The sequence below is a fragment of the Mustela lutreola genome, chromosome 9 (genome assembly GCF_030435805.1).
Source record: "Mustela lutreola isolate mMusLut2 chromosome 9, mMusLut2.pri, whole genome shotgun sequence".
NCBI classification, from domain to species: Eukaryota; Metazoa; Chordata; class Mammalia; order Carnivora; family Mustelidae; genus Mustela; species Mustela lutreola.
This window is the reverse complement of record NC_081298.1, coordinates 25,920,288-25,947,068: the sequence shown is the minus strand read 5'-3', so window position 1 is coordinate 25,947,068 and position 26,781 is coordinate 25,920,288. Positions and strand designations below refer to the sequence as shown.

The 26,781-nt window shown below is 47.7% G+C and overlaps 1 protein-coding gene across 1 annotated transcript; it reads left to right on the top strand.

Moving 5' to 3' along the window:
- Nucleotides 1-15: 15 nt before the first annotated feature.
- POFUT1 (protein O-fucosyltransferase 1) lies at nucleotides 16-26,695 on the top strand. Its single transcript, XM_059133582.1, has 7 exons — nucleotides 16-253; nucleotides 1,897-2,018; nucleotides 7,176-7,358; nucleotides 8,913-9,025; nucleotides 18,484-18,676; nucleotides 20,463-20,705; nucleotides 23,142-26,695. The coding sequence occupies exons 1-7, from the start codon at nucleotides 121-123 to the stop codon at nucleotides 23,328-23,330; spliced, it is 1,176 nt and encodes a 391-aa protein (XP_058989565.1). The 5' UTR covers nucleotides 16-120; the 3' UTR covers nucleotides 23,331-26,695.
- Nucleotides 26,696-26,781: the final 86 nt, after the last annotated feature.

Below are 26,781 nucleotides of genomic sequence, written 5' to 3'. Positions count from 1 at the left end.
TAGAGCGGCCGGGGCGGCGCGCGGGCGGCGCGTGGGGACCGCCGGGAGCGGGGCGGACGCTCGCGTTCCTCCTTCTCTCCCCGCCTCCGCATCGCGGCGCGCTCGGGCTCCGGAGCCGTCATGGGCGCCGGCGCGTGGGCATCGTCGCCCCTGCTGGTGCGCGTGTCTCTCCTGCTGCTGATTCTGCCGCTCCCGGGGCTGCCTGCAGGCTCCTGGGACCCGGCCGGTTACCTGCTCTACTGCCCATGCATGGGTAAGGCATCCCGAGCCCTCTTCTCAAATGGGGAAACTGAGGCCCAGAGAGGAGAACGCCCTCTTCTGAGGCACCCACAGATATCTTGACGTATCCTGGAGAGAACCGCAGCGCGGGGCATGGCCTGCTCCTTGCCTCTCTGCCTCAGTTGCAACGGCCGTGAAGGGCCTCTGTGTCCAACCTTCCATTGGCAGATGAGGAAACCGAGGCCAGGAGAGGTTATGTGTCTTGTGCAAGGTCTAAGCCAGCCCAGAGTTCAGTAAACGGAGTTAGTGGGACAGGACTTAATGTCACTGACTCAGCCTTGGCTCTGGACGATTCTTTCATCCTTCAACAAATAGTTATAGGACCCCTGCTCTGTGCGCAGCCCTGTTTTCTTTTCTGGGGATACGGCAGTGGTAAGACAGAAAATACCATGCCCTTGTAGAACCTTCATTTTAGCTGGGAAAGACAGACAGTGGAAGATACAATGGGCAGAAGATACAGACAATAAAAGATAAAACATAAGTAAGTATACATAATGTCTTAGAAGAGGATGAACACTATGGGAAAATAAAATAGGAAAGAGTAAGGGAGGATCTAAAAGCTGCCATTCCAGATGGGATGGTGGATCGTCATTGTAAAAGTCATTCCTTCTTAAAACCCTCCAGACTCCAGACCCTGCTGATTTGGCCCTCTGCCGGTGGTTACCACCACTCCCTCCTCCCCAGATCCCCCAGCAGCAGCCACTCTCATTCCCTCTTTATTCCTCAAACATTCTCAGGCTATTATTCCCTCTGACTGAAACACTTTCTTCCTCTTCACTCCTGCCAGGTCAACTCCTTTGCATTCTCATGTCTCAGCTTAAATGTCACCAGAAAGGGCTTTGCTGACCTCAACCCCAATCTCCACCTTACCATTCTCTATCACCGACCTTTTTCCATTTCTTCCTTGAATTATCAGAATTTACCATTATATACTTGTTTACCACTACATACTTGTCCCTCTAGCTGGACTGTGAGTGCCTCTAAGGGAGAGACCTTATCCTTCTTGCTGAATCCTATATTCCAGCATCAAGCAGAGACCCTGGCACATTGTGGCTGCTCAGTATTTGTGGAATGAATGAATGGATGTCATGCTGGGGATAACAAAAATAATCAGACAGGGTTCTTGCTCCTGAGGTATTCACAGGCTGAAGTAAGAGCCAGTACAAAGACCAGGAAGTGGGAAAGGACATTTGAGAAAAAGTGAACTCTAAATAGCTCCAATCCAAGGTGGGAGGCAGAGAAGGGGATTGAGTATAGCAGGCGGTTGGCGAAGTGATTCTGGTGAATGAGGCATTGGAGTTGCCCCTTCATGCGCAGATGAGTGGAGATAGAGGTGGAAGGGCACCCCTGGTTGAGAGAACAACAGGAGCAAAGGCACAGGGTCAGGATGGAAGGTGGGAAATGGCAAGGAACCTGGAGCGGCTGAGGCAGAAGGGTAGGGGCCTTGAGTGTCCGCCGCAGTAGGATCAGTCCAGACTTGATCCTATCTTCCCCCCAATCCTGGTTCTCCTTGGTGTCCTGGCCCTCCCCACCCCTGGCCCTGCAACCTTTCCAAATACTGCCTGCCCCATGCCCTCGATGCCCTAGGCCTCACCTCAACCACCGTATACCATCCAGGGCGCTTCGGGAACCAGGCTGATCACTTCTTGGGCTCCCTGGCTTTTGCAAAGCTGTTGAACCGCACCTTGGCTGTACCCCCTTGGATTGAGTACCAGCATCACAGGCCTCCCTTCACCAATGTGAGTACCTCCCACTGGCCTTATCCATCCTACTCCAATCCTGCTTCCTGTGGACCCCAAGGCCTTCTCTGGCCTTTACCTCCTGCTCCTCTGAACCTTCCCCAGTCACCCCGAACTCTCTGCCCTGGCTAACTGGCTAATTTATCCAGTGTCTTCTGTGTGCCAGGCATTGTTATGAGCACCGACGGAGAACTAGCTCTTTTCTCCATCATTACATTCCTATGAGGAAATGGGTTTCAAGAGGTTAGGTAACCTGCTCAAGGTCACACAGCTTGTGAATAGTAGAGCTGGAACTCGAGCCCATGTCTGTCTGACTCCAGAACCCGTGATCTAAACCTAAAGCTCTATTTCCACCCCTGGCTGGGCCCACCCTGCTCATCAGTTTGAAGGAGAAACTGAGGCATAGGTTAGTTAATACTGTGTTCAAGGCCACAAACCCAGGCAGTCTGGCTCCAGAGCTATTTCGCTCTGGAGTATCCACCATCATGGTGATACTCAACATTCTCTAATTTTTTGCTTTTTCTTTGTATCTTCCACTGACCCTCTGTGATCCCATGTCTGTCTTTGTTCACACTATATCCCCAGGGGCCTGGCAGTAGGAACTAAACTAATCTAATGCGCTGACTTTAAAATTTTTAATAAACTTGAAAAAACTACATTTTTATGTACAAAACTGTATTTCATTCTTACAGCCTTTTCTCTGGGTAGGTATTATTATTATTATTATTATGCATGCCTATATTTAGAGAGGTTTTTATCAGTTAGAGGTGAAAAGTCAGAGAACCTGAGATTGTAGTTTATCTTTGCCACTTAACTAGCCATGTAGCCTGGACAGAGTACTTGATCTCTTTGTGCCTCAGTTTTCTCATCTGTAGAAAAGGCTTCTAGTAATGGTGGCTACCTCCCATAATAAGTTAGCGATTGTAGCATGCCTTGAACTTTGTATGCCTGTTTCTTAGAACCAGTAGTTAATCAATGCAGAGTGCTTAGGCTATAGGATGTCCTCTGTAACTGGGAGCCATTGATATGCTGATTTTTTTTTTTTTTTTTTTAAGATTTTATTTAGGGGTGCCTGGCTCAGTGGGTTAAAGCCTCTGCCTTTGGCTCAGGTCATGAACCCAGGGTCCTGGGATCCAGCCCCACATCAGGCTCTCTGCTCGGCAAGGAGCCTGCCCCCCCCCCCACCCCTCTCCGCCTGCCTCTCTGCCTACTTGTGATCTCTGTCTGTGAAATAAATAAAATCTTTAAAAATTTTATTTATTTATGGGGCGCCTGGGTGGCTCAGTGGGTTAAGCCGCTGCCTTCGGCTCGGGTCATGATCTCAGGGTCCTGGGATCGAGTCCCGCGTCGGGCTCTCTGCTCAGCAGGGAGCCTGCTTCCTTCTCTCTCTCTCTCTGCCTGCCTCTCAGTGTACTTGTAATTTCTCTCTGTCAAATAAATAAATAAAATCTTTAAAAAAAAAAAAAAAAAAAAATTTATTTATTTATTTATTTGACAGAGATTACAAGTAGGTAGAGAGGCAGGCAGAGAGAAGGAGAAAGCAGGCTCCCTGCTGAGCAGAGAGCCCGATGCATGGCTCAATCCCAGAACCCTGAGATCATGACCTGAGCCGAAGGCAGACGCTTTAACCTACTGAGCCACCAAGGCGCCCCAATGTGCTGATTTTTTGCACTCACTATTATCGTTTAGACATTGTCTCTTTGTCTCCTTCTGCCTTGTTTTCTTTCTCTTGCCTTGCCTTCTCAGCCAAGGATCTTTCTGAGTCTCTATTTCTTGCTTTGTATGGGTTTCTCAACCTCTCCCATTAGGCTCCCCTTCCTCATTGGGACTGTTCTCACAGAGGCCACCAGGGACCTCAGAATTGCCAAATCTATAGGTCATTTCTTAGTCTTACAGCTATCCTCCCAGTGGTACCTGGGCCTGTGAGCCTCTCATCCCTACTCTCCTGTCTTCTAAGACATAGCCTGTTTCTGCTTTAGCCCTCACCAACTCAGCATTTTCTTCTTTGTGCTGGAAGTGGGGCTTCTCTCTCCACCCACTGTTTAAATAATGGGTGTGCCTTGAGGCGCCTGGGTGGCTCAGTCAATTAAGCGTCCAACTTTTGATTTCAGGTAAGATCATGATCTCATGGTTGTGAGATTGAGCCCCAAGTTGGGCTCTGTGCTAGGCGTGGAGTCTGCTTAAGATTCTCTCTCTCAGGGCTCTTGGGTGGCTCAGCTGGTTAAGCATCTGCCTTCAACTCAGGTCATGATCCCAGGCTCCTGAGATTGAAACGTGTGACGGGCTCTGCTCATCAGGGAGCCTGCTTCTCCCTTTCCTCTGCCTGTTGCTCCCCCTGCTTGTGCACACTCTCTCTCTGTCAAATAAATAAATTAAATTAAATTAAAAATTTCTTTCTCTCCCTCTCCTTTTGTCCCTCCTGCTACCCCCCACCCACTCCGGATATGCGCGCTCGAGCACGTGTGCGCGCGCTCTCTCTCGCTCATTCTCTCTCTCTCAAATAAACAAATAAATAAAAATAAAAAATAAATCTTCATGTGTCTCCTTGTTCCATTTGCTTATTAGCTATGTGACCTCAGATGAGTTATCTAGAGTCTGTCTGCCTGGGTTTCTTCGTCAGTAAACTGGAGATGGTTTATGTTCCCAGCTCTTAGAATTAGATGAGCAAGTCCATGAAATGTGATGAGTACAGCACCTGGCACTAAGTCAGCACTCAATAAATATTAGTTGCTATTATTACCATCATTTTCTTCGCTGTAAATTTCTGTTGAGTCCTGTGGCTTTCACTGTTCTCTGCATATCTCCCAATCTTATCTATGGCCCAGACTCTCCTCTGATCATAAGCCTGTGTTTCTAATTCCTAAGCCCTTGAGTCTACTTGGATTTCCCAGAGATACCTCAGATTCACAAAGACAGAACTCAACTTGGCATCTTTCCCTCTCAAACCTGTGTCACTGCCTATATTTCCAGCCTTAGTTTATGTTACCTCCATTCACCTGGATACCAAGCCAGGAACCTAGAAGTCATTCTAATTGAAAGAAGTAATCCTTTTACTCTCTACTCCATGTCCCTTTACCTGTCCTAAGCTGTCCATGCCCTCCGTCTTCACTTGGACTTAATGCTCAAAAATACACATTGAGTGAGTACTTGAACAAATAAAAGGACCATTGCAGTAACCTCCTTAGTCCTCTTCCTCCCCTAAGCTTACCATCCATTTGTTCTGTCCTCTTCCACTGGACTGGTCTTTCTAAAAGTCAGATCTCTTATTATTTCTGTTTAAAATCCTTCAGCAAGAGGTGCTTGGGGTGCAGTTGGTTAAGCATCTGACTCTTGCTTTCAGCTCATGAGATTGAGTCCTGTATAAGGCTCTATGCTCAACTTGGAGTCTGCTTGAGGTCCTCTCTCTCCCTCTGTCTCTTCTGCTCGTGTTCTCTCTTTCTCTTCCTAAAAAGTAAATAAATAAATCTTTAAAAAAAAATTAATAGGGGCGCCTGGGCGGCTCAGTGGGTTAAGCTTCTGCCTTCGGCTCAGGTCATGGTCTCTGGGTCCTGGGATCGAGCCCCACATCGGGCTCTCTGCTTGGCGGGGAGCCTGCTTCCCCCCAACCCCCCGCCTACCTCTGCCTACTTGTGATCTCTCTGTTAAATAAATAAATAAAATCTTTTAAAAATTTAATAAAATTCCTCAGCTAATAGATTTCCCAAATTCTGTTTGTTGAAATGCCAATGGCCATGAAGGAGGGGGGCAATGGTTAAATCAGTTTGGGAAATTATAGTCTCAATTTCCCATCCTCCAAAATTGGTGATTCAGAATACACATTAGCATATGGAGAAGTCCTGTAGTAAAGAAATCAGTGTAAAAAGGTAAAAAAAAAAAAAAAGTCAGCGTAACACAGCATTTCCCAGGTCTGTTTAACTCCAGAACCTCTGCATTGCAGAACTCTTTATCCCCATGAACTAGTGGAATTTGCTTGGGAACCCTGACCTATAGGATAAAGTCTGAATTTTTATTCCATGGTACTTATTTATTTAAGATTTTATTTATTTATTTGTCAGAGAGGGAGAGAGAGAGAGCACAAGCAGGAGAGAGGCAGGCAGAGGCAAAGAGAGATGCCACCTTCCCGCTGAGCAAGGAGCCCGATGTGGGACTTGATCCCCAGGACCCTGGGATCATGACCTGAGCCAAAGGCAACTGTTTAACCCACTGAGCCACACAGGCGTCTCTATTCCATGGTGTTCTAAGAATTTTTTTTTTTTAATCCAGAAAACTATAGGGATTAATATAATCACCATCCATGTACCCACCACTAGATGTGATCATCATTTAACATTTTTTCTTCTTTGCTTCATCTTTCTTTTTTTTTTTTTAATAAAAGAAATAAAATATTATAGATGAAGTTGTGAAAAGCTAAAGTCTCACGTGGCTCCCAAGGCTACTCCCACCCCCTCCTCCCAGCCCCAGAGGCAGCCCTTGTTGTGAACTTAATGTCTTTAGTGTGACTTCTTTTGAGGTCTGTCTTGTGCTTCTGCTGTGGCATTGAGCGTTCCTGTACCCATCTCCCAGCGCAGAGTGGAAGAGCTGCAGGGAAAATACACAGAGGTAGAAGGAACATTTTAAATTCTTGGTAGATGCTGCAAGATCACATTCCAAAGTGATTGTTCCAGAATGTTCATTTCAACTACCAGCCATATGTAGCAGCCTGTTTCCCCGCTTCCTTTCTAACAATTAAAGTTAAGCTTTTAAATCTTTGCTGGTCTAATAAGTGAGACGTGTTCTTGTAACGGTGACTTGCATTTTTCTAATGACTAGTGAGTTTGTACATCTTTTTAATGTATTGGCTATATGGGTTTTCTTTGCTATGAGTTGTTCACTTCTGTCCTTTGCTCAGGTTTTCCCTTAACATTGTTTGTCTTTTTTTCATCTAGATCAGCAAGCGTTTTTGAACATAAGAGATGTCAACTATTGCTTCGTTAGTTTGCAGATCATTTCTCCCAGGCTTTTTTTCTCTTCTAGCTTTGGTGTCCTTTTCCAGAAGCTTTTCCATTGGCTTATAGCCTGAGCTCTCTGGGTCTTGGAGTGTATGCTTTTAAAGAATGTCTTTAAAAGAGTCAGTAGGATACTAAGGAGATGCCTCTCCTTTTGTACCTTTTCTTGTAGCTCCATGTGTCCTACCAGAAGTACTTCAAGCTGGAGCCCCTCCAGGCTTACCATCGCATTATCAGCCTGGAGGACTTCATGGAAAAGCTGGCACCCACTCACTGGCCCCCTGAGAGGCGGGTGGCATACTGCTTTGAGGTGGCAGCCCAGCGAAGCCCCGATAAGAAGACATGCCCCATGAAGGTAGGTCTGGGGGACCTTCTCTGCCTGTCCTATGCCCTCTAGGCCCCTGAGACACTGTGGCAGCACTATGTGGGGAAAGGCACTAGAAGGGCTTGGAGTAGAAAGACAGATTTAAGTCCCATTGCTGACATTCGTCATCATTGTCAATTGGCGCAGAGGATCTTGATTCCACTGAGCCTTTATTTCTACCTGCGAAATAAAGACAACAATCCCTGCTCCGTCTCATTCATAAATGTCATGAGGGCCAGCTACAAAAGTGCTTATAAACTGTAAAATGCCACAGGAGTAATAATAACTAGTACTTTTTTTTCCAGACTGGGAGAGAAAGTGAGGGGAGGGGCAGGAGGAGAGGGAAGGAAGAGGGAATCTTTTTTTTTTTTTTTTAAAGATTTTTTTTATTTATCTGACAGAGATCACAAGTAGGCAGAGAGGCAGACAGAGAGAGAGGAGGAAGCAGGCTCCCTGCTGAGCAGAGAGCCTGATGTGGGGCTCGATCCCAGGACCCTGAGATCATGACCTGAGCCAAAGGCAGCGGCTTAACCCACTGAACCACCCAGGCGCCCCAGGAAGAGGGAATCTTAAGCAGCCTCCATGCCTAGCACAGAGCCCAACTTGGGGCTCAGTCTCATAATCGTGAGATCATGACCTGAGCCCAAATCAAGAGTCGCACGCTTAACCGACTGAGACACCCAGGCATCCTTCTATGGGACTTACTACATGCCGGGTGCTATGCTAAGAGCTTTACACATATTAACCCACTTAATCTTCAAACTGTTCTATGAGGGAAGTACCATTAATATCCCCATTTTATAGAGAGGACAGAGTACAACATAGAGTTTCAATATTTTGCCCAAGGTCACATAGCAAATAAGCTTGGATTCAACCCTAGGTAATTTGGCTCCATTATCCACCCTCTTAACTTGTATACTTTCCCACCTTTCAGCAGGTAAATAAGAAACAGTCATGTTTTATCAGGAGAAATTTGTAATTTTCTGCCACTTTGGGAATAAAACAATCCCCAGTGTGTCTTTCAGTGCTTACACTGAAGTCTAGGGAGGATAGTTGAAAGAGCCATGAAATTTGAGAACGGAGGCTTGGCTTGTAGCCATGACACTGTCCTCACTTGCTGTGTGACCTTGGACAAGGGTCTTAGCCTGTCTGGGGCCTGGTTTCCATTTTGAAAATAAGGGCATTGTGTTAGCTGGTCCTGAAAGTCTCTAAAGGTCTAGTCCAAGATCTAAAGCCCAAATTCAAGATCCATTTCCTTCCTCTACCCCGACCAGTGCTGCAGGGTCAGTGGGATGCGGCATGTCAGTAGAAGAGACTCTGTCAGGCACTGCGAAGAACATTTGAAGGAAACCAGACTGGAGGCTGATCTGCTCTCCTCAGTCCACAGCTCAGGATTTTTAAAGTGACATTCCTATTGGGCCATCCTATGAGGTGTTTCAACTGAAGTCTAGTCGACCAGGGTTCCCCCACCCACAATTCCTTGGCCCCATCCCCAGAAAGCTTTCCCTCCTTCTCAGTAAGTCCTTGATCTCTCTCTTTCTGCAGGAAGGAAATCCCTTTGGCCCATTTTGGGATCAGTTTCATGTGAGTTTCAACAAGTCTGAGCTTTTTTCTGGCATTTCCTTCAGTGCCTCCTACAAAGACCAGTGGATCCAGAGGTACTTGGAGGGGACAATGTTGCTGGGTTTAGGGGAGGGGCACGGGGCCCCTGAGAAGGCAGCACCTTCCTGGCCATCTCCTTGCACCGCTCTCCCCCTGCGCCACACCCTGATGTTTGAGAACAAAGGTACAGCCATTCTGTCTGTTGAACTTAGGATCCTGTGTGATCTTTTCCCATCTCAACGCCTGACACGGTTAGACGTTGACCTGCCACAAGGTTGAGCAAGAGTTTATCGGCCGATAAAGGATGTCATAAAAAGAATATGGTGCAGTCACATGGGTCTCGATTTCCTCCTCTAGGCGTGAGAATCACTCCCCTGTTACCTTCTTCTTCACAAGGTGAAAATTGGAAGTAGCTTCTTGAGAAAAGCCACTTCGGGTATAGACTGAGAAGTGATGTCATCCTGATAATAATTGGATGTGCTTTATTAATTGCACTCCAGTGAGCCCTATTAAAAAAAATAGGTTAGCAGGGCACAGGCACAGGCTGTGAAATATTTATAGGGCGTCTGTCACATATGAGACATAGTGCTCAAAGGCCAGAGGTGATACATAAAAATGAGGAAGATCCAGCTTCAGCCTTCAGGGAGCCACAGGCTAGTTATAATGATGCTAACGAACAGAGTGCTTTCGCCTTGATGCTATAGCCTGGCAAGAACGAACATGGGCTTGAAAGTCAGACTTGGGTTCAGGGCTGTGAGGAACGTAGGAATTCATACGTGGTCATAGATAGGCTTGGAGTTCTATAGACCAGGAGTAGACTGAGGTAGAGGAAGGAGTCTGTGCTTAGGATCAGACAGATCTGGGCTCGGACTCAGCCCTGTCCCTCTCTCTCTCAGGAGACCCTGAACAGCCTCTCCAGCTGTCTGGCCTGAATCTCCTCGTGGTTAACTGGAAGGAGCCCTGTGGCATCTGCTTCCTAGGGCATAGAGCGCATGGTTCATAGTAGGGGGCCAACGAATATTAGCTGTTAATACGATTATTCACATGCTTTATTTCATATAAAGAAAGACTTTGAGAAACTCCATGAAGTGGGTCTTATGATTGATTTCCATTTGGCAGGTGAGGAAATAGTTCAGTGAGGTAAGAAAACTTGCCCAGGGTCATCCAGCCGTTGAGAGGGCGTCTGCAGGCCAAATGTAACTCTTTAATGTGTAATAAAACTGCTGTTTATTTAGTGCCTACTGTGTACCAAACACCGTTCTAAGCTTTCATTTCACTACGTAAGTCTTCTAAGGTGATAACTCACTGGATCCTTCCACAAGTCTGTGCAACAGGAGTTACTATTGTCTGTGCTTTACATGTAGGGAAATTGAAGCAAAGAGGAGTGAAGTCTCTTGCCCAAGGTCACATAGCTTGAAGTGGCAAAGCTAGGATTTGAACCCAGGCAGTCTGATTCTGGAGCACCCATTCTTTTTTTTTGAAGATTTTTTTATTTTTATTTTTTTATTTTTTTAATTTTTTTATAGAGCTCACAAGTAGGCAGAGAGAGAGAGAGAGGAGGAAGCAGGCTCCCTGCTGAGCAGAGAGCCCCTGCTGGGCTTGATCCCAGGGCCCTGGGATCATGACCTGAGCCAAAGGCAGAGGCTTTAACCCACTGAGCCACCCAGGTGTCCCAGGAGCACCCATTCTTAATCACCTTGGACAGTAGCTGTGCCAGTAACAGCTGCCAATTCCCCTTTGGGATTCCTGAGCTAATTTGGGAGCTACTGAGGATACTCAGTCAAGGCAGGTTCTACTCGTCCCTGTGGCTGATCTCAGATGGGCATGTCCGTTTGATCACCTCCTTGTTTTCAGAAGCTGTGGTGCCTGCCATGAAGGAAGTAAACAGGTGATGTGTGATTGGAGGATTGAGACCTTGTTTCGGTCAGCTCAGGCTGCTATAACAAAATAGCACAGCCTGAAGGCTCAATCAACACGCTTATTTCTCATGCATCTGGAGGCTGGGAAGTCCGAGGTCAGGGTGCCACCCTGGTTGGATTCTGGTGATTTTTGCTTCCTGCCTCTATGCCGTGCCCTCACATGTTGGAAAGAGAGTAGGCTCACTTACAAAGCACTAATCTCATCATGGAGGCTCTACCCTTATGACTTCAACTAAACTTTATTACCTCCCAAATGCCTTACCTCCTAATATCATCGCTTTGGGGATTGGGACCTCAAGTATGAATCGGAGGGGTGGGGCGGGGGTGGGACACAAACATTCGGTCCATGGGAGACCTGAAGAGAAGGAGCCATCTGTGGGAAAAACTGGAGGGAAGGGTAGTTCTTCCTGGTGGAGACATGGAGCACAGACGCTCTGGAACAGGCTTGGTGTGGTGGAGGGGCCGACAGAAGGCCAGTGTGGCTGGTGTAGAGTGAGCGAGGAGGAGTGTGGGGACCGTTCCATCGTCTGTTACTGCATAATAAGCCAGTTGGGAGCAGTTCCCCAGCAGCGGGCAGTTATTTCCAAGTTGCCTAGGTTGGCGGTGCTCAGTGAGGCAGTCCTTCCGGTTTTTGGTTTTCCCTCTTTCCGGAATCCCAACTGTGCCATTTCCAACCATGTTAAACATCTCATTTCTTGGTATAAATATCCTTTAGAACCACAGATTTGGTGGGAGACTTTAAAATTTTTGATAAAGAAGAGAATTACAGGGGCTCCTAGGTGGCTCAGTTGGTTGGGTGACTGCCTTAGGCTCAGGTTATGGAACCCAGGGTCCTGGGATCGAGTCCCACAGTGGGGCTCCCAGCTCCATGGGGAGTCTGCTTCTCCCTCTGACCCTCTCCTCTCTCATGCTCTCTCTCATTCTCTCTCAGATAAATAAATCTTTTAAAAAAAAAAAAAAAAGGATTGCATTTACTCGTAATCCATTCCCCCCCTTCAAAAAACACTCTTAGCAGCTGGATGTATGTACTTCCATCCTCCACGTACTTTTATACACATCTGTACACCTGTACAGATTAGCTTAATGTGAAACTACTGGGTTTGGTTCATGATCGAGTATTACTTAACTGTCTCTTCTGAGGAGGAATTAATATCAATATTTACCAGATTAGAAAATACTGCTGGCAGGTTCAGTTCTAAACATAAACACAAGATTTCAAAAAGTGGTTACCGGTGTGTGTGTGTGTGTGTGTGTGTGTGTGATTTTGTTATTTTTGTGACCACTGTTTTAAGCGTACATTCAGTCCCATTAAGGACTGTGCCATGTTGTGTGCAGCTGTCACCACCTTCCATCTCCAGAACGTTTTCATCACTCCAGACAGAAGGTTTGTACCCACTAAATGGCTTCTCCCCGCTCTCCCACACCCCCCACCCCATCCCTCTATTCAACTTTTCTGTCTCTGATTTCTGTCTCTGCCTATTCTAGGTCTCATACAAGTGGAGGGATATGATATTTGTCTTTTTGTGTCCAGCTTATTTCACTTAGCATACTATTTTCCGGTCTTATCTGCATTGTGCTGTGTATCAAAATTTTAGTCCTTCTGAGGCTGAATAGTTCATTATGTGCACAGACCACATTTTGTTTAGCTGTTCATCTGTTGATGCACGCTTGGGTTAGCTGGGCACTTCTTGCTTTTGGTCTGATGTGGTCGCAGTCAGCTGTCAGCAGAGGCTGGAGTCCAGAAGCCCAGCTGGGCTGCATGTCCAAGAGAGCTCGCTCATAGCTAGCCGGTAATGCTGGCTGTCCTTGGGGAGCTCAGCTGGGGCAGTTGTTTGATGTGAGTACACTCGGCCTCTCCATGTGGCTTGGACTTCTGACAGCATATCAGCCAAGTTCTGAGAGGGTACAACCAGGGAGTGAATGTTTCCAGAGATGGGAAGTAGACGCTGCTGGCCCCTAGAACCTGGGCCTGGTGACTGGGACAGAGTCACTTCTGCTTCATACAGTTGGGAGGAACATAGAGCCCACCTAACGAGGGGAGATTTGAAGAATTAATCTTTTACACAGATGCAGAGCTTGGAGAAGTGGCAGGGGTCAGACCACATGGGGCTCTGTAGGCCCTGTAGGCCCTGATAAGCAGCCTGAGTGCTTTGTGGGAGGGAGCTGGAGATCGAATATATTCTAAACATTTTCTAAGATAGTGGACACTCGCTTGTTGTAGAAAGGTGTCCTCTGGGGGCAGGGGTATGGGTGTAGGGAGAATGGCATTAGAAAGGGCCAGGTTCTTCCCTGGCTTACTGTGGGACGAGGTATATTGCTTCCCTTCTCTGGCCAGCGTTCCAACTCTAAAATGAAGAGGGTGACCAAGGTCTGTGGTTTCTGTACTGTTCCTCAGTTCTTGAGAAGGGCCTCTGGTGCCATGAGGCTGGCAACGCAGGGCCAGCTAGGAGGGGCTCAGGTTCCTTCCCACCACCTTTAACCAGTAATCCTCTTGTATGTCAACAAAATGTTTGGATGGCCACAGGTCTATGTATATCAGCTTACTCTAAGCCATATGTTACAGGAAACCCCAAATAGTAGCAGATTAAGAAGATAGAAATGTATTGTTTTCTTAAGGAGGAGAAGTACTGGGTCTGCAACCCACTCCTGGATGGCAGCTCCATTGTGTGGTCAGGGCTCAGGCCCCCTCCCCCCCCCCAGCCATGTGGTCAGGGCTCAGGCCCCCTCCCCCCCAGCGTCCCAGTACCAGCTTTTATCTTCAGTGTCCTCTCACAGAGCCGATGAAACTTGAGCCATTACAACCTTGCCCCAGGCGGCTGGAAGGAAAAAAGGGCAGAAGAGGGGCACAGCCTCCCCTTTTTAAGGAACCTTTCTAGAAGTCCCATATAACCCTCTTGCATCTCGTTGACTAGTTCCTAAACACGTGGTCGCCATACCTTAACTGCGAGAGGTACATAGAAATCTCTTTCTTTGGGGGCTGCCATGTGTCCAGCTAATTCAAGGAGAAGGGGATAAAGAGGTATTTCTTCCCCACTTAGGTGACTTCTAAGAATACTTCTAGCTCTGCTGCTTCTGAGTCTGTGAATACCCCGGCGGAGGTTTAATTCGGTAGATACTGATCACACATCAAATGTTGAAAGGCCATGGGCCGTCATACTGAACCATTTTCGTGGCATGAAGTTAGCTGGTATTTGGAGCTCTTAGGAAATCCTGACGATCGCCATCATCATTGTCCTACTACATGAAACCCACTGCAAGTCTTTAGAAATTCAACTTCATGCTTTACAGACTTGGACATGTTGACCGTGTTCGCTTCTCTCGAAGTTCTCCATTTTGCACGAGTAAGCACAGCAGCGCTGCAGGGGGTATGCCCCTTTCTTCACACCCAGCCCAAACACCTCGTTCTACAGACACCTCTCAACCCTCCAAGGCCAGCTGCCACTCTCACGCCCCGGCTCCTACGGGAGGGCTCCCTGTCCCACTTCTCCTTTGTTGCCTTCGGCCCACTGATGCGCTCCACAGCCATCTCCCCTGCTCCACTGCCAGCCCTTATCGTTACGGAGCTCCCAGGCTGCAGCCTTCCTCCCATAAACAAGTGACATGTAATTGGCAGGGCTGGGACCAGACTGAGACCTGAGGAGCCATTCCTGCAAAGAGTGGGAGAGAAAGGTAGTCCTTCCTGATAGGGCCACTGCGACAAGGGCCTGACTCCTTCATGTCCCTGCATCCTTCGCACTCAGTGTGGTGTTCGTGCGCTGCCCCACACGTGTGCTCTGCTCTGTGCGCATGAGCAGATGCTGTGCGTAGAGAAACAGCTGGGCAGAGGCATCTCAGGAGTTGAGGGGTGGAGGGGAAGAACCCCAGAGGTTCACTGCACCCAGCAGCAAGGGCATATGCCTTTTTCAGCTGGACAGTGATCCGGCTAAGGGCCTGACCTAGGGCGCTCAGGGGCGGATGGAGCTGCTGAGGCTTTCTTTCCAAACAACACCCTTAGCACTCCCTTTCTTTCCAAACAGCCAGCACTCTCCTCTCTCATTGGGTGTAAATGAACACATCGGTCTGGGCCTCCTGATGCTCATCAGGTCTGAGCTGATGTCCCAGTGGGGCAGCCACGTACTGATCCGGATATAGGGAGACGGGATAGACATTCCGAATCTAGAATTCTCCACAGGTTAACTGCAGGTTCTCTCCAAGAGGTCAGAGAGCGCACAGTTCCTAATGTGTCCTAATGGTTGCACCGCCTGGGGGATCACAAACTCTGGCTTTCTTCTTTCAAAATCTTCTGAGGTGACATTGGAAAGGAGTTTGGCTGAGGGCCCAGTGGTAGGTGTTCAGCTCATACGCGCTGCCTCTTCTGCTGACCCCTGACAGCCTGGCCTGGTGTTTCTGGTAAGACCCATGAATCCTTCTCATTCCCTCAACCATTCATTCTAAAAGTATTAATTGTACCCATTGTGTGTTGAGACCTGTGCTAGAGGCTACAGATCAGAAACAGAGCGTGCATACTCTGCTTTTGAGGGTCTCACTGATGGCAGTGGGGGAGTTGAGAGTGAGGGACATAGTTAAGAACAGCAGCTTCCAGAGCAGACTGCCTGGTTTCACATCCCAGCTCCACCAATTCCTGGTTGCATGACCTTTCTGTGCCTCCATTTCCTCATCTGTAAAAGGAGAATAACAATAGTGCTTACCTCACCGGGCTCCTGTGAGAACCAAATGCGTTCACACACATAAAGCAAGCAGAACATTGCCGGTCACGTAATAAGGCTCGATATGTGATTCCCATACGTGTACGTATAAGATTATTGTAATGAAACAAGTGTCGTGCAGAGCCAGGATGTCAGCGAGCACTTGCTTGTTGCTTCCTTGACACAAGCCCTGAACCAGTGTGTGTGTGAGCTGTGGTGAGTGGAACGGCCCAGGCCCCTACCCTTGTGGGCTGATGGTAGAGCAGGGGAGATGGCTGTGGAGCGCATCAGTGGGCAGAAGGCAGCAAAGGAGAAGTGGGACAGGGAGCCCTCCCGTAGGAGCTGGGGCTTGGGAGTGGCAGCTGGCCTTGGAGGGTTGAGAGGTGTCTGTAGAACGAGGTGTTTGGGCTGGGTGTGAAGAAAGGGGTGTGCCCGCTGCAGTGCTGCTATGCTTACTCGTACAAAATGGAAAACTTAGAAGCTAACATGGTCAACGTGTCCAAGTCTGCAAAGCATGAAGTTGAATTTCTAAAGACTTGCAGTGGGTTTCGTGCAGTAGGACAGCGATGGTGATAGTGCTAGTCAGAATTTCTTAAGAGCTTTCTATGTGCCCAGTACTGTTCGAAAGTCTTTGCCTGATTTATCCATATAATCTTCTCAAGAGTCCTGCGCGTCAGGAGCTATTATTAGCTCTGTTACACAGATAAGGGAACTGCCGCACAGAATGGGTACGTCACCTGTCCAAGTTAGCAGGTGCCATAGTCAACACGAGCACAAAGCCATCTGGTTCGGTAGCCTGGGTCCGTACCATTACAGTGTGTGAAAAGCACACAGAATAATACCTTTTTGTGTAATTAGTAAAAGTGTAGTCATGCATAAAGCCACCCTATCTTCTGGGAGGAGGAAGTAAAGGAGGGAAAGATGACAAGACAGACCTTTTATTTCAGTGTCTTTTTTTTTTTTTTTTTAAATCTGAGACCTAGCAAAATATTAATATCTGCTAATTTGTGTCATAGGTAGGTGGGTTGTAAAGTTATTGTATTTTTCTGTATGCTTTGAGATATTTAATAGCTTTTCATTGAAATTTTTATTGAGGTAATTGTAGATTCACATGTTGTAAGAAATAATACAAAGACAAAAAAAAAAGAAAGAAAAAGAAGGAAGGAAAGAAGGAAGAAAGGAAGGGAAAAAGAAGGAAGGAAAGAAAGGAAACAAAGAAATTCCCAGGTACCCTTTACCCTGTTTTGCCCAGTGCTGGCATTTTGCGAAACTGTAGTACAGCATCACAACCAGAATGTTGACACTGATACAATCTACCCATCGTATTCAGATTGTCCTAGTTTTACTTGTACTTACTTCTGCATGTGCACGTACACGTGTGTGTAGGTCTGTTCAATTTTACGCACATGTAGGCTTGAGTAACCACCACAGTCAAAATACCCAAACAGTTCTGACTTCATGAGGATTCTCTGTGACCAATATATGACTACACCCATGTCCTGAACCACGCACACGCACACACCACAGGCGCACACACCCCCGTAACCACTAACCTCTTCTCCACTTCTGTGCTCTTCTCCATTATGTCCTTTCAGAAATGCTACATAAATGCAATCACGCAGTATGTAAGATTGAGGGCTTGGCCTCTCCCACTCTGCATAGCTCCCTTGAGGGCCATCCCACATTGTCACCTGTCTCAGTGGTTTGTTCCTTGCTACTGCCTTGTCACATTCCATGCAGGGCTGCACCACAGTTTGGTTAGCTAGTCACTTCTTAGAGAAGTTGACTCCAAACAGCTTAGAGCTGTTTCCATTTTGGGGCTATCATGAGCAAAGCTGCTATGAACGTTCGTCTGCTGGTTCATGTATGAATATGGGTTTTCATTTGTTTGGGATAAATGCCCAAGAGGACAATTGCCGGGGCATATGGTAACTGCATTCTAGTTTTACAAGAAACTACCAAACCGTTTTCCAGAGTGGCTGTGGTGATTTCACAATTTTAAGAAAAGGTCTTTGACTGACAGAGGGAAGGCAGTCCAGGTCAAGGCAGCAAGCATACAGAGATCTGGAGCTTGAAAGTGTGTTCAAGTTGACGGAACCATCAGGATGTTTCGTGTTGCTAGGACAGACTCTGGATTTAGCTGAAAAGGGAGCACAGGCTCTCTCCTCACTCATTCGCTCAACAAATATTCACTGAGCTCTGACATGTGCCAGACATTGCCCTAGGCTCATAGAGGTTCTGCCTTCAGAAGACTGTGTCCTACAGAAAAGACGGGGGAAGATAATTGCAAAGTGCATAGTGTGCAAGGGGGAAGGAGAGCCTTCGGGGGGTATGGCAGGCGCGTCCGCAGATGGCAGGTACTTTTCATGAGGGCAGTGACTATGCCTGTCTTGTTCTCACCTGGGCCCCAGCACACAGTAGGCAGTCTACCAGTATATGTTAAATGTTGAGCGAATGTCCTCACCCAGTGTGTACACATTCCCTATGAGCCTGATCTGTCCACGGCCCTCTGGAAGCTGTGGCATGTCCCAGTCCTGCCATGTAGGTAAAAGGGCAGAGGCGCGGTCCAGACACCCCACCCCAGAGTGAATTACCACCATAGACTGGAAACCAGCATGACATACAAAAGGTTGGAATGCTCTACTGTAAATTTTTAATTGTTAAGCAAGCAAAGAGGGTTGTAAATTCCGTGCGGCGGGACAGTATTGTATGTGGTGCCTGTTGTCGCTGCCACCACTCCTTATCAGCCTGTTGGGATTTCTCAGCCTCTCGAGCTTCTTGCACGTTAGAGGGGCCCCTCTGCAGGATCTGTGGGGCATGGCGCAACACCATCCTTTGTCCTGTGGGGGCTGCGGCCAGGCTGTCTGTGTGTCCTCTGTCTGACTTCCCCTCATTCTGTCTCATGCTTAGATTTTCTGCAAAGGAACATCCAGTGCTGGCCCTGCCAGGAGCCCCGGCCCAGTTCCCTGTCCTGGAGGAGCACAGGCCACTCCAGAAGTACATGGTGTGGTCAGACGAGATGGTGAGGACAGGAGAGGCCCACATCCGCACCCACCTCGTCCGACCCTACGTGGGCATTCATCTGCGCATTGGCTCTGACTGGGTAATTTCTCCCTTCCTCTCAGGGCTGGCTTGGACGTGTCCCCAATTAGGGCCCATGCCTGTGGGTGTTGAACCCTGAACCCACTGCACCAAGTCCCAGCCAGGACAGAGAGGTCTCACTCAGCCAAGTCCACAGGGCTATGTTCCACGATCCCGCCTTAGACATATCAGAAATGTGGCTCCAAAGTGCTTGCTTGCCAGCCCTCATTTTAACAATTGCCATTTTCGTCCTTATTTTGCAGATGGATAAATAAACATCAGACTAGATCCCAAGTCAGGCAGCCAGCCAGAGAGAGACCCACAGCCCAGGAGTCCTGTGGTCCAGCTCAGTGTTTAGCCAGTAGACTCTTTGTTGAAAAACAGGCTCTGGAGATTGGGTGGGGCCCCCAAGAACTGAAGATGTCATCCTCCAAATTTAGAGGCTGCTTAAATGTGCAGAAACCTCATTGGATTATCTTTTGTTTAAAAATAACAGGAGAACTGTAGACAGTCTCCTTAAGTTACATAAGAAAATGTATGTATGTGTATATGTTACAAATGGTCATCATTGAAGACTTGAAAATACTGCAAAGGATAGAAATTAGATCAAAATCCACTCAGAGTCAATCGAGGAGGTATGGTTGACCCTTGAACAACATGGGTTTAGATGGCGTGGGCCCCTGAACGTGCCGATGAGGTTTTACAGGGAGGTGCTGTACGTGGGTTTTCTTTTCCTTATGACTTTCATAGTAACTTTCTCTTGTTTCTAAATTTCTTTATTATAAGAATACAGTATGTGATACATGTAACATATAAAATATGTGTTTATCAACTCTTTATGTTACCAGTAAGGCTTTTGGTCTACAGTAGGCTGTTAGTAGCTAAGTTTGGGGGAAGTCAAAAATTATACATAGGGTTTTGACTGCACGGGGGTAGGGGATGGCAGCCCCTAGGCCCTGTGTCGTTCAAGGGTCAACTGTAGTCACACATTTTTGCACTTGACTCCCTCCGTGCCTGCCTTCTATAAAGAAAAGGATCGAGGCTCAGTATATCTGGGCCCAGAATATCTTATGAGTGGTTTCAGCTAAACCTTTAAGTTTTCCATGTAACATGCTAAGAACATAAAAAGATATAAGGTGCTATTTTTAATAAAGCTAACAGAACACTAAACCAAACTTGGATAAGGTCAGTTCAGAAGAGTAGAGCTCTTTCTCACAAACATAGATGCACAGATACAAGTAAATTCCAGTAACCTATTAAAGAGCATATGATACAAGTAAACTTCATACCTGGAATACAACGAAATTCACTATACCAGTACCCAAAGAGGAAAAATCATATAATTATCTCAGTAGAGGCCAAGAAAGCATTTGATAAATACCCATTCATGATTTTAAAAAAAAGGCAACCTCTTAACCAACTGGGAATTGAAGGGACCCACCTTAAGTTGATAAAGCCTATCTCTCCAAAACCCACAGCAAACATACACTTCATGGGAGCTATCAGAAGTGTTCCCACTAAAGTCAGAAATCAGATAAGGCTGCCCATTATCACCCCCACGGTTCAGAATCCTGCTGGAGGTCCCAGATAATACAGTAAGACGAAGAAAAAAATACTTTGTAGAAAGCCGGTATGCCACTACACAGAGATAGCCACTGTTACTGTCTTGATGTATTTCCCTCTTCCCTCAATACTTTTTTTTAAAACATAGTTGAGCTTCTATATAGCCTTTTTCCACTCAGTGGCCCTTGCTTCTGAGGTCCCGGGCCCACTGCCATCTTTAACCCTGTCCCCCTGCAACCCTGCAGAAGAATGCCTGCGCCATGCTGAAGGACGGGACTGCAGGCTCGCATTTCATGGCCTCCCCACAGTGTGTGGGCTATAGCCGCAGCACGGCTGCCCCTCTCACCGTGACCATGTGCCTCCCTGACCTGAAGGAAATCAGACGGGCTGTGAAGCTCTGGGTGGACACGCTGAACGCCCAGTCAGTCTACATCGCCACAGATTCCGAGAGTTACGTGCCCGAGATCCAAGAGCTCTTTAAAGAGAAGGTGTGTATGGCCCCAACGGGGGTGTCAGGGGAAAGGAATTGAAGAAAGCTCCAGGGTGGTCCCACCACTCCCTCTGCATGCTTCATGTCCTCCTGACTTAGATGTCCACCTCTGCTCTGGTTCCTATTCTTCCTTCAAACCCCGGCCCAAACATCTTGGCACCTTCTCTCCAGATTTCCCTGCACTCTTGTAGCTAATATGTCCCTTCTGGAACTGTCACGGGATTTTATCACATCTGCTCTGGAGGCACTGTCGAGTCTGTGTGAGGCCAGAAACACGGCCTTCTTCCCAAGAGCGGTGGCTCCTTAAAGGCAGAGTCCAAGGCTGACTCACTGTTCTGTTCCTCAGCATCTGGTGGCCTTGCCTACACCAATGTCTAGGACAGTACCTACCTTGGTAGATGCTCAGCAACTCGAATAAGCACATAAAGAGTGGGCCTTCGGGAGAAATCCAGCATAGCAGAGAGATTAAGGGCCTGGACTCTGGAGCCAGAGAACATGGGTGCTGCTCACTGTGCCGTCTTGTGCAAGTTACTTTACCTCTCTGTGCTTCTGTTCCCTCTTCTGTAAAGTGGAACCGAGAGCAGTCCTATCTCACTGGGCAGTTGTGAAGATCAGATATGAAGGAACTAAAACAGTTTCAGGACAAAACAAGTCCTCAATAATGTTAGCGATCACTGATAGTAGGAGTAAGTGACTGACGAATAAAGGGAAGGCTCTTTGTGCTTAGTAAGGGCTCAAGGAAGTGGCAAATAGTATATATTCAGTGAGTGGATGTGTTTGGTACGGTATCAGTGGAGGGTAGGTAACAAGTAAGTATGTGTCAATAAAATGACTGAATTAATGGTAAGCATTTAGTACGATTTCATGGGTGAATGAAAGCTCTAAATGCTTGCACAGACCTTAAAAGGTTTGTTTTCTAGCAGTGAGAACCCATGGCTTTATGTGAGGGGCCCTGTTCTCCCTTTACCCCAGACACAGGCTGGAAGCCCTGTCTTGGAGAGAAGGTGCTGATGCCAAGCATCCTGGCCGGCCTCCCTCCCACCCACTCTGTAGAAGACCCTCAGAGCCGGGAGACCTCGGGGCTCCTCCAACCCAACCCCTGCATAATCTAGTTGAGGAAACCAAACTCCCGAGAAGGGATAGAATTTACCCAAGAGGTCTCAGAGCTAATTATAGTGGGCATGACACAGAGCGCGTAAGTTTCAGAGAGTAGGTGGAATTGCTCGGGGATTTTGGCCGTGATTAAACTAGTATTATTTCTTTGCTACCATCCACATAGCAAGATGATGATTTTTGTTACATCAGAAATCTCTGTGTGACAGCAAAGCACTTTCAGCCCCAGCTCTGCCCACACCCCCACCTCTGTACTAAGTTGAAGCATTTGGAGAGTCCCAGGGAGTTTTTTTGTGAGTTTTTAGAGTTGATATATTTGTTACACCTTGAGCCTCTTGCCATTTTCTCTTTCCTTTTCCTGTGCCACGTTCTTGCCTTTCCCCACTCCTCAGCCCCTTTCTCCGTGGGCTCAGAGCCTATCGTTGCTCCTCATTTAAGCTGGGGCCCTGCCGAGCTGGAGATACTGATAAGTAAGATGTGGTCTTGTCCGGTACAGCTCCCAGTCTAGACTCAGGAAAAGAGACTTTGCGCAGAACTCTAATATATGCTGCATGAGAAGTCCAGGAGCTCACGTAGGGGCAGGGGCTCACTCATTCATTTGTCCAGTCAGTGGATGTTTATTCAGGCTGGTCCCAGCCAGCGGTGACCAGACGACTGCCACACCCCTATCCCCATTAGATGCAGGAGACCAATCTTAATCAGAGTAGAAACTACAAACTGAGATGGGTGCTCTAAAGTACAGGAAGGTGGTTCTGGGAGAATGTAGAGCATAGGACTCTGCCCTAGATCAGGGTCCACAGAGGTGAGACTGGGGCTGCAGAGTGAGGGTTAAGTAAGAATTAACCAGACAAAAAGATGAGCACTCCAAACAGAGGGAGAGTACATGCAAAGGTCCTGAGGCAGGAGGGAGCCTGGTGGGTAGTGGCGAGAATAAGAGGTGGAGAGGTGACTTGAACAGGGCTTTGTATCCCCCATTCAAGATTTGTCATCTTCATGTGAAGAGCAGCAGGGCATCATTTAAGAGTGTTTAACTTAGGCCTCCTGGATGGCTCAGTGGTTTGAGTGTCTGCCTTTGGCTCAGGTCATGAGTTCATGTCTTTCTTTGACTCAGTGAGCCCTATGTGCTTCTCCCTCTGCCTCTCCCCAGCTGCTGGACAATACTGCTGCCAGAATGCCCGACCCCAGGCCTTAATCCTTTCTGCCCCACTTTTTGTGTGTGTCACTTCCACACAGGGGAAAAAAGCTGAGGAAGGGTATGACTGCAGGCCTTGGCCGAACTGGTTGGCACCCTGGTGAAAACTTTCTGCCCTTCCTCCTGCAGGTTAAAGTGGTGAGCCTGAAGCCTGAAGTGGCCCAGATCGACCTGTACATCCTTGGCCAAGCTGACCACTTTATTGGCAACTGTGTTTCCTCCTTCACTGCCTTTGTGAAGCGGGAACGGGACCTCCAGGGGAAGCCGTCTTCTTTCTTCGGCATGGACAAGCCGCCTCAGCTGCGGGATGAGTTCTGATCCTGGCTGGAGCACATAACCGGTCTGAGCTGGTCCCACTTGCCAGGCCTCACAGCCAGCAGTGCTGCCAGCACTGATTCCCAAGATTACAAGCTCTTCTCTCCTGCCAGAGACAGAAAAGCACCCGGGACTTCTGGAGGAGGACTCCATCTCCCAGGGTACAGGACTTTGAGGCGTCTGGAGCCGGAGCATCTCTACTCCGTGTGTGCCTCCTGCTGTTTCTCCTGGGAATTTCGCACACTGGCAAAGCAGTCCAACCTCTGTCTTTTGGTCTGCCCTGCTCTGAGCAGCCTGGGGGGGCTAATCTCTTCAGTGATTTTTTTATAGAGAGAGCAACAGAGATTATTATAGTTTTAATATGAGATCATGATTACCCAAGAACTCTCCCTCATTTTTAAAAATCAGTGAAGTTCATTAATGTAGATACCTAAAGTGACCTTGAATGAGGATGAGGCCAGGGGTGGAGTGGTTGTATTGACCCTTTTTCCAGATGACCCAAAGTAGCCCTTAGACCAGGCCAGAGCCACCCCTACTGCCTGGCCAGAGCCATTGTCAACCCATCTTCCGAGGCCATTTCCAGGGTTTTGGGGGCATGAGCGTGTATCTCCATTGTGAACACTATGCAAATGGAAGTTATTGATCAGGCTGCTGTGCAGTGCTGTGCAGACACAGTGCTGCTCACACACCACATTCCAAGCAAGGAGCAAGGGCCATTGAGTCAGACCATCGTGGTGTTGCTGTCAGAGTCTCCTCGTGATTGGCACCTGCCACAAACCTGGCTCCATCGAGATCTTGGCGCACCCAGGGGCCAGGGCTGGTTGGCCTGGCTGGATGGCCTGGCAGCATCCTTCCGAAGCCTGCCTCTCCCCTTTCATCTGTCTCCCACAGGGCCTGGTTGTAGAATTTTGCCATTAAGTTGCTATCCAAGACCTGTCCATTGAGCCTCCCTCCTGGTTCTGGAGCCCTCAGGCTGTATTCTCACCAGGGCCTGTTGGCTAAGCCTCTGACCAGGTGGGAGATGCCCCTGACCCAGAAGCCATCAGATTCCCAGTCTTCCCCTTCCCGTCCAGGGGAATCTCTGAAGCCATCAGATTCCCAGTCTTCCCCTTCCCATCCAGGGGAATCTCTGCCAACCCCATGAGGCTTAAGGTATTAAGTTGTGAGTTTCTCTGTTTCTCAGGTGCTGGAGTTGTGATAATCTGTGACTCCCAAGACTGTGTGCTGTTTTGGCCTTGTGGTTCTAAAATTCACGTCTAACACCTGCTGGTCTCTTCCCCACCACGTGACTTTTCTTAGCCTTCAATCCTAGAAAGGTGGAGGAAACTGATGCGAGCCAGGCCCAGAGGTCCATGCAGGGCCTCCCCCTCGGGTTCCCTTTGGGAAAAAACACTGTCTCCGTCAAGGCAGAGTAGGCTAGAGGTAGCAGAGCAACAAGGATCTCAAACACTAAAGGTGGCATTTGCTGCTCAGAGCTGCTGCCCAACTGGAAATGGAGAAACTAGAGAAAGGGCTTTTGTGTTTTTGTGCTCTAAATCCTGGGTGGACTCAGAGAGATGGCTTGTCTGTCCAGACTTGTTTGCAGGCTTCATTCAGAGGTGCGGCAGCCTATGCACCCCCGCCTCCGTGGGGTCGTTGGGAAGGTCTGGCTCACTGGCTGATTTTGTTTGCTGAATTTATTTGCCCATCACAGTTTCACACTAGGCACACAGTTTAGAATCTGGGGGCTCTAGTGGGCTGTCCAGACCACTTTCGTTAGCACTGGCAGTGATAACAGGTGTATTTCTGAGCAAGAGGGTTCAGTGGTGTAGTCAGATTCAGTTGTGTCCATAGGCGAGCACTTTGACCCAGGTGCCTCACCTATAAAAATGGTGATAAACCCGACAGGGTATTTGAAAGGCTCCCATCAGATAAAGCAGGCATAAGAGCACTTTGTAAACTGGAAAGAGCCAAAGGCACGTATATGACTGGTGATTAATTTGAGGGTCTCTTGTCGCACACCTACTCTGTGCCAGGCACTGTGCTTGTTAAATGCTTTATGGAAATTGAGTCCCAACTCCAGCCCTCGGGAGTGGAAGCTGTTACTATCCTTCTCCTTCTGCGCAAGGAAAAACTAACACTCAGAAAATTCTCATCATTTTCTCAAGGCTACATAGCTGGTGGTGTTATGCCGGCATCTGCCCTTCCAAAGCCATGACCGTTAGCTACACATTCTACCACCTCACAGGATGCACTTTACTGTGTGTGTGTGTGTGTGTGTGTGTGTGCGCGCGCGCGCGCACTGGGCTCCTGCTGTCTATGGGTTTGTCATTGCCAGGAGGTCTTGGGGAAGGAGAGATCCTGCCAGGAAAGAAAGCCCACATGAAGCTTACAGTTCTTCTGAGTAGTTATTTAGTCCACCATTCTTTGATTCAAATGACCTACTATGTGCCAGGCACTGTGCTAGGTACAAGGATTCAGCAGAGAATCAGAGCACCTTTGTTCTCAAGGGATTTGCATTGTATTAAGTATATGACACAATGAACAAAAGTATCAGGCAGGGTACTGAGTAACTGCTATGGAGAAAAATAAAGGGTATGAGTTGAGAGAGGGAGCAGTGCTGGTTTGGATGAGGAGTTCACGTTAGGCCTCTCTGAAGAGCCAGCAGGAGGAAGGAGGGGACCACTTATTCAGGTACCTGGAGGCAGCACATTCCAGGCAGAGAAAACAGCAGGTGCAAAGGTCCTGAAGTTGGAGTGTGTGAGTGAGTGAGTGAGTGAATGAAGCATGGCAAGGAAGCCAATGTGGTTGGAGTAGTCAGAGTAAGGCAGGGAACAGAGCAGTAGATCAGAGCAGGCAAGGTCCTATATCTTGGAGGGCAGTGATAAAGTCAAGATGTATTTGGAGAAATGGGAAGCCTTTGCAGGATTCTGAATGGAAAAGGGTCATGATCTGTTTATAGTTTGAAGGACACCCCCTCCCCTCAGCTGTCACATGGTAAAAAGATGGGAGGGGTAGAAGCAAGGATGCAGGCCAGATCATGGGGCTCACACGAAGGTCATTGCGTTGAAGATAGTAGAAAGTGGGCTGATTCTGGATATATAAAATTATTTTTAAAGTTCAAACTTTTTTATTTTTTTAAGATTTTATTTTTAAGTAATCTCTACACCCAACGTGGGGCTCAAACTTACAGCCCCAAGATCAAGAGTCGGATGTTCTGACTGAGCCAGCCAGGCACCCCATTAAATTACAATCTTTTTAAAATATAGGCGTCTTTGTATAGTTTTAATCATGCAGCATAAACAGTTTAATGTCTTGTTTTTTACTTAATAGTATGTCACATTTTCCATGTTGGTATATGGCCTGAATAAATATTTTTAATGACGAGATTCCAGTGATGAGTGTCCCACAGTTAATTGTCCTATTAGGAGAACTTAGTATGTTCCCAATTTTTCCTCTATTATTATTTGAGTAA

Bases quoted from the DNA above. Each gene is read 5' to 3' on its own strand.
- POFUT1 (XM_059133582.1), top strand. From the start codon at position 121: ATGGGCGCCGGCGCGTGGGCATCGTCGCCCCTGCTGGTGCGCGTGTCT. The intron at 254-1,896 runs GTAAGGCATCCC...TATACCATCCAG, and splicing joins GCTCTACTGCCCATGCATGG to GGCGCTTCGGGAACCAGGCT. The intron at 7,359-8,912 runs GTAGGTCTGGGG...CTCTTTCTGCAG, and splicing joins AGAAGACATGCCCCATGAAG to GAAGGAAATCCCTTTGGCCC.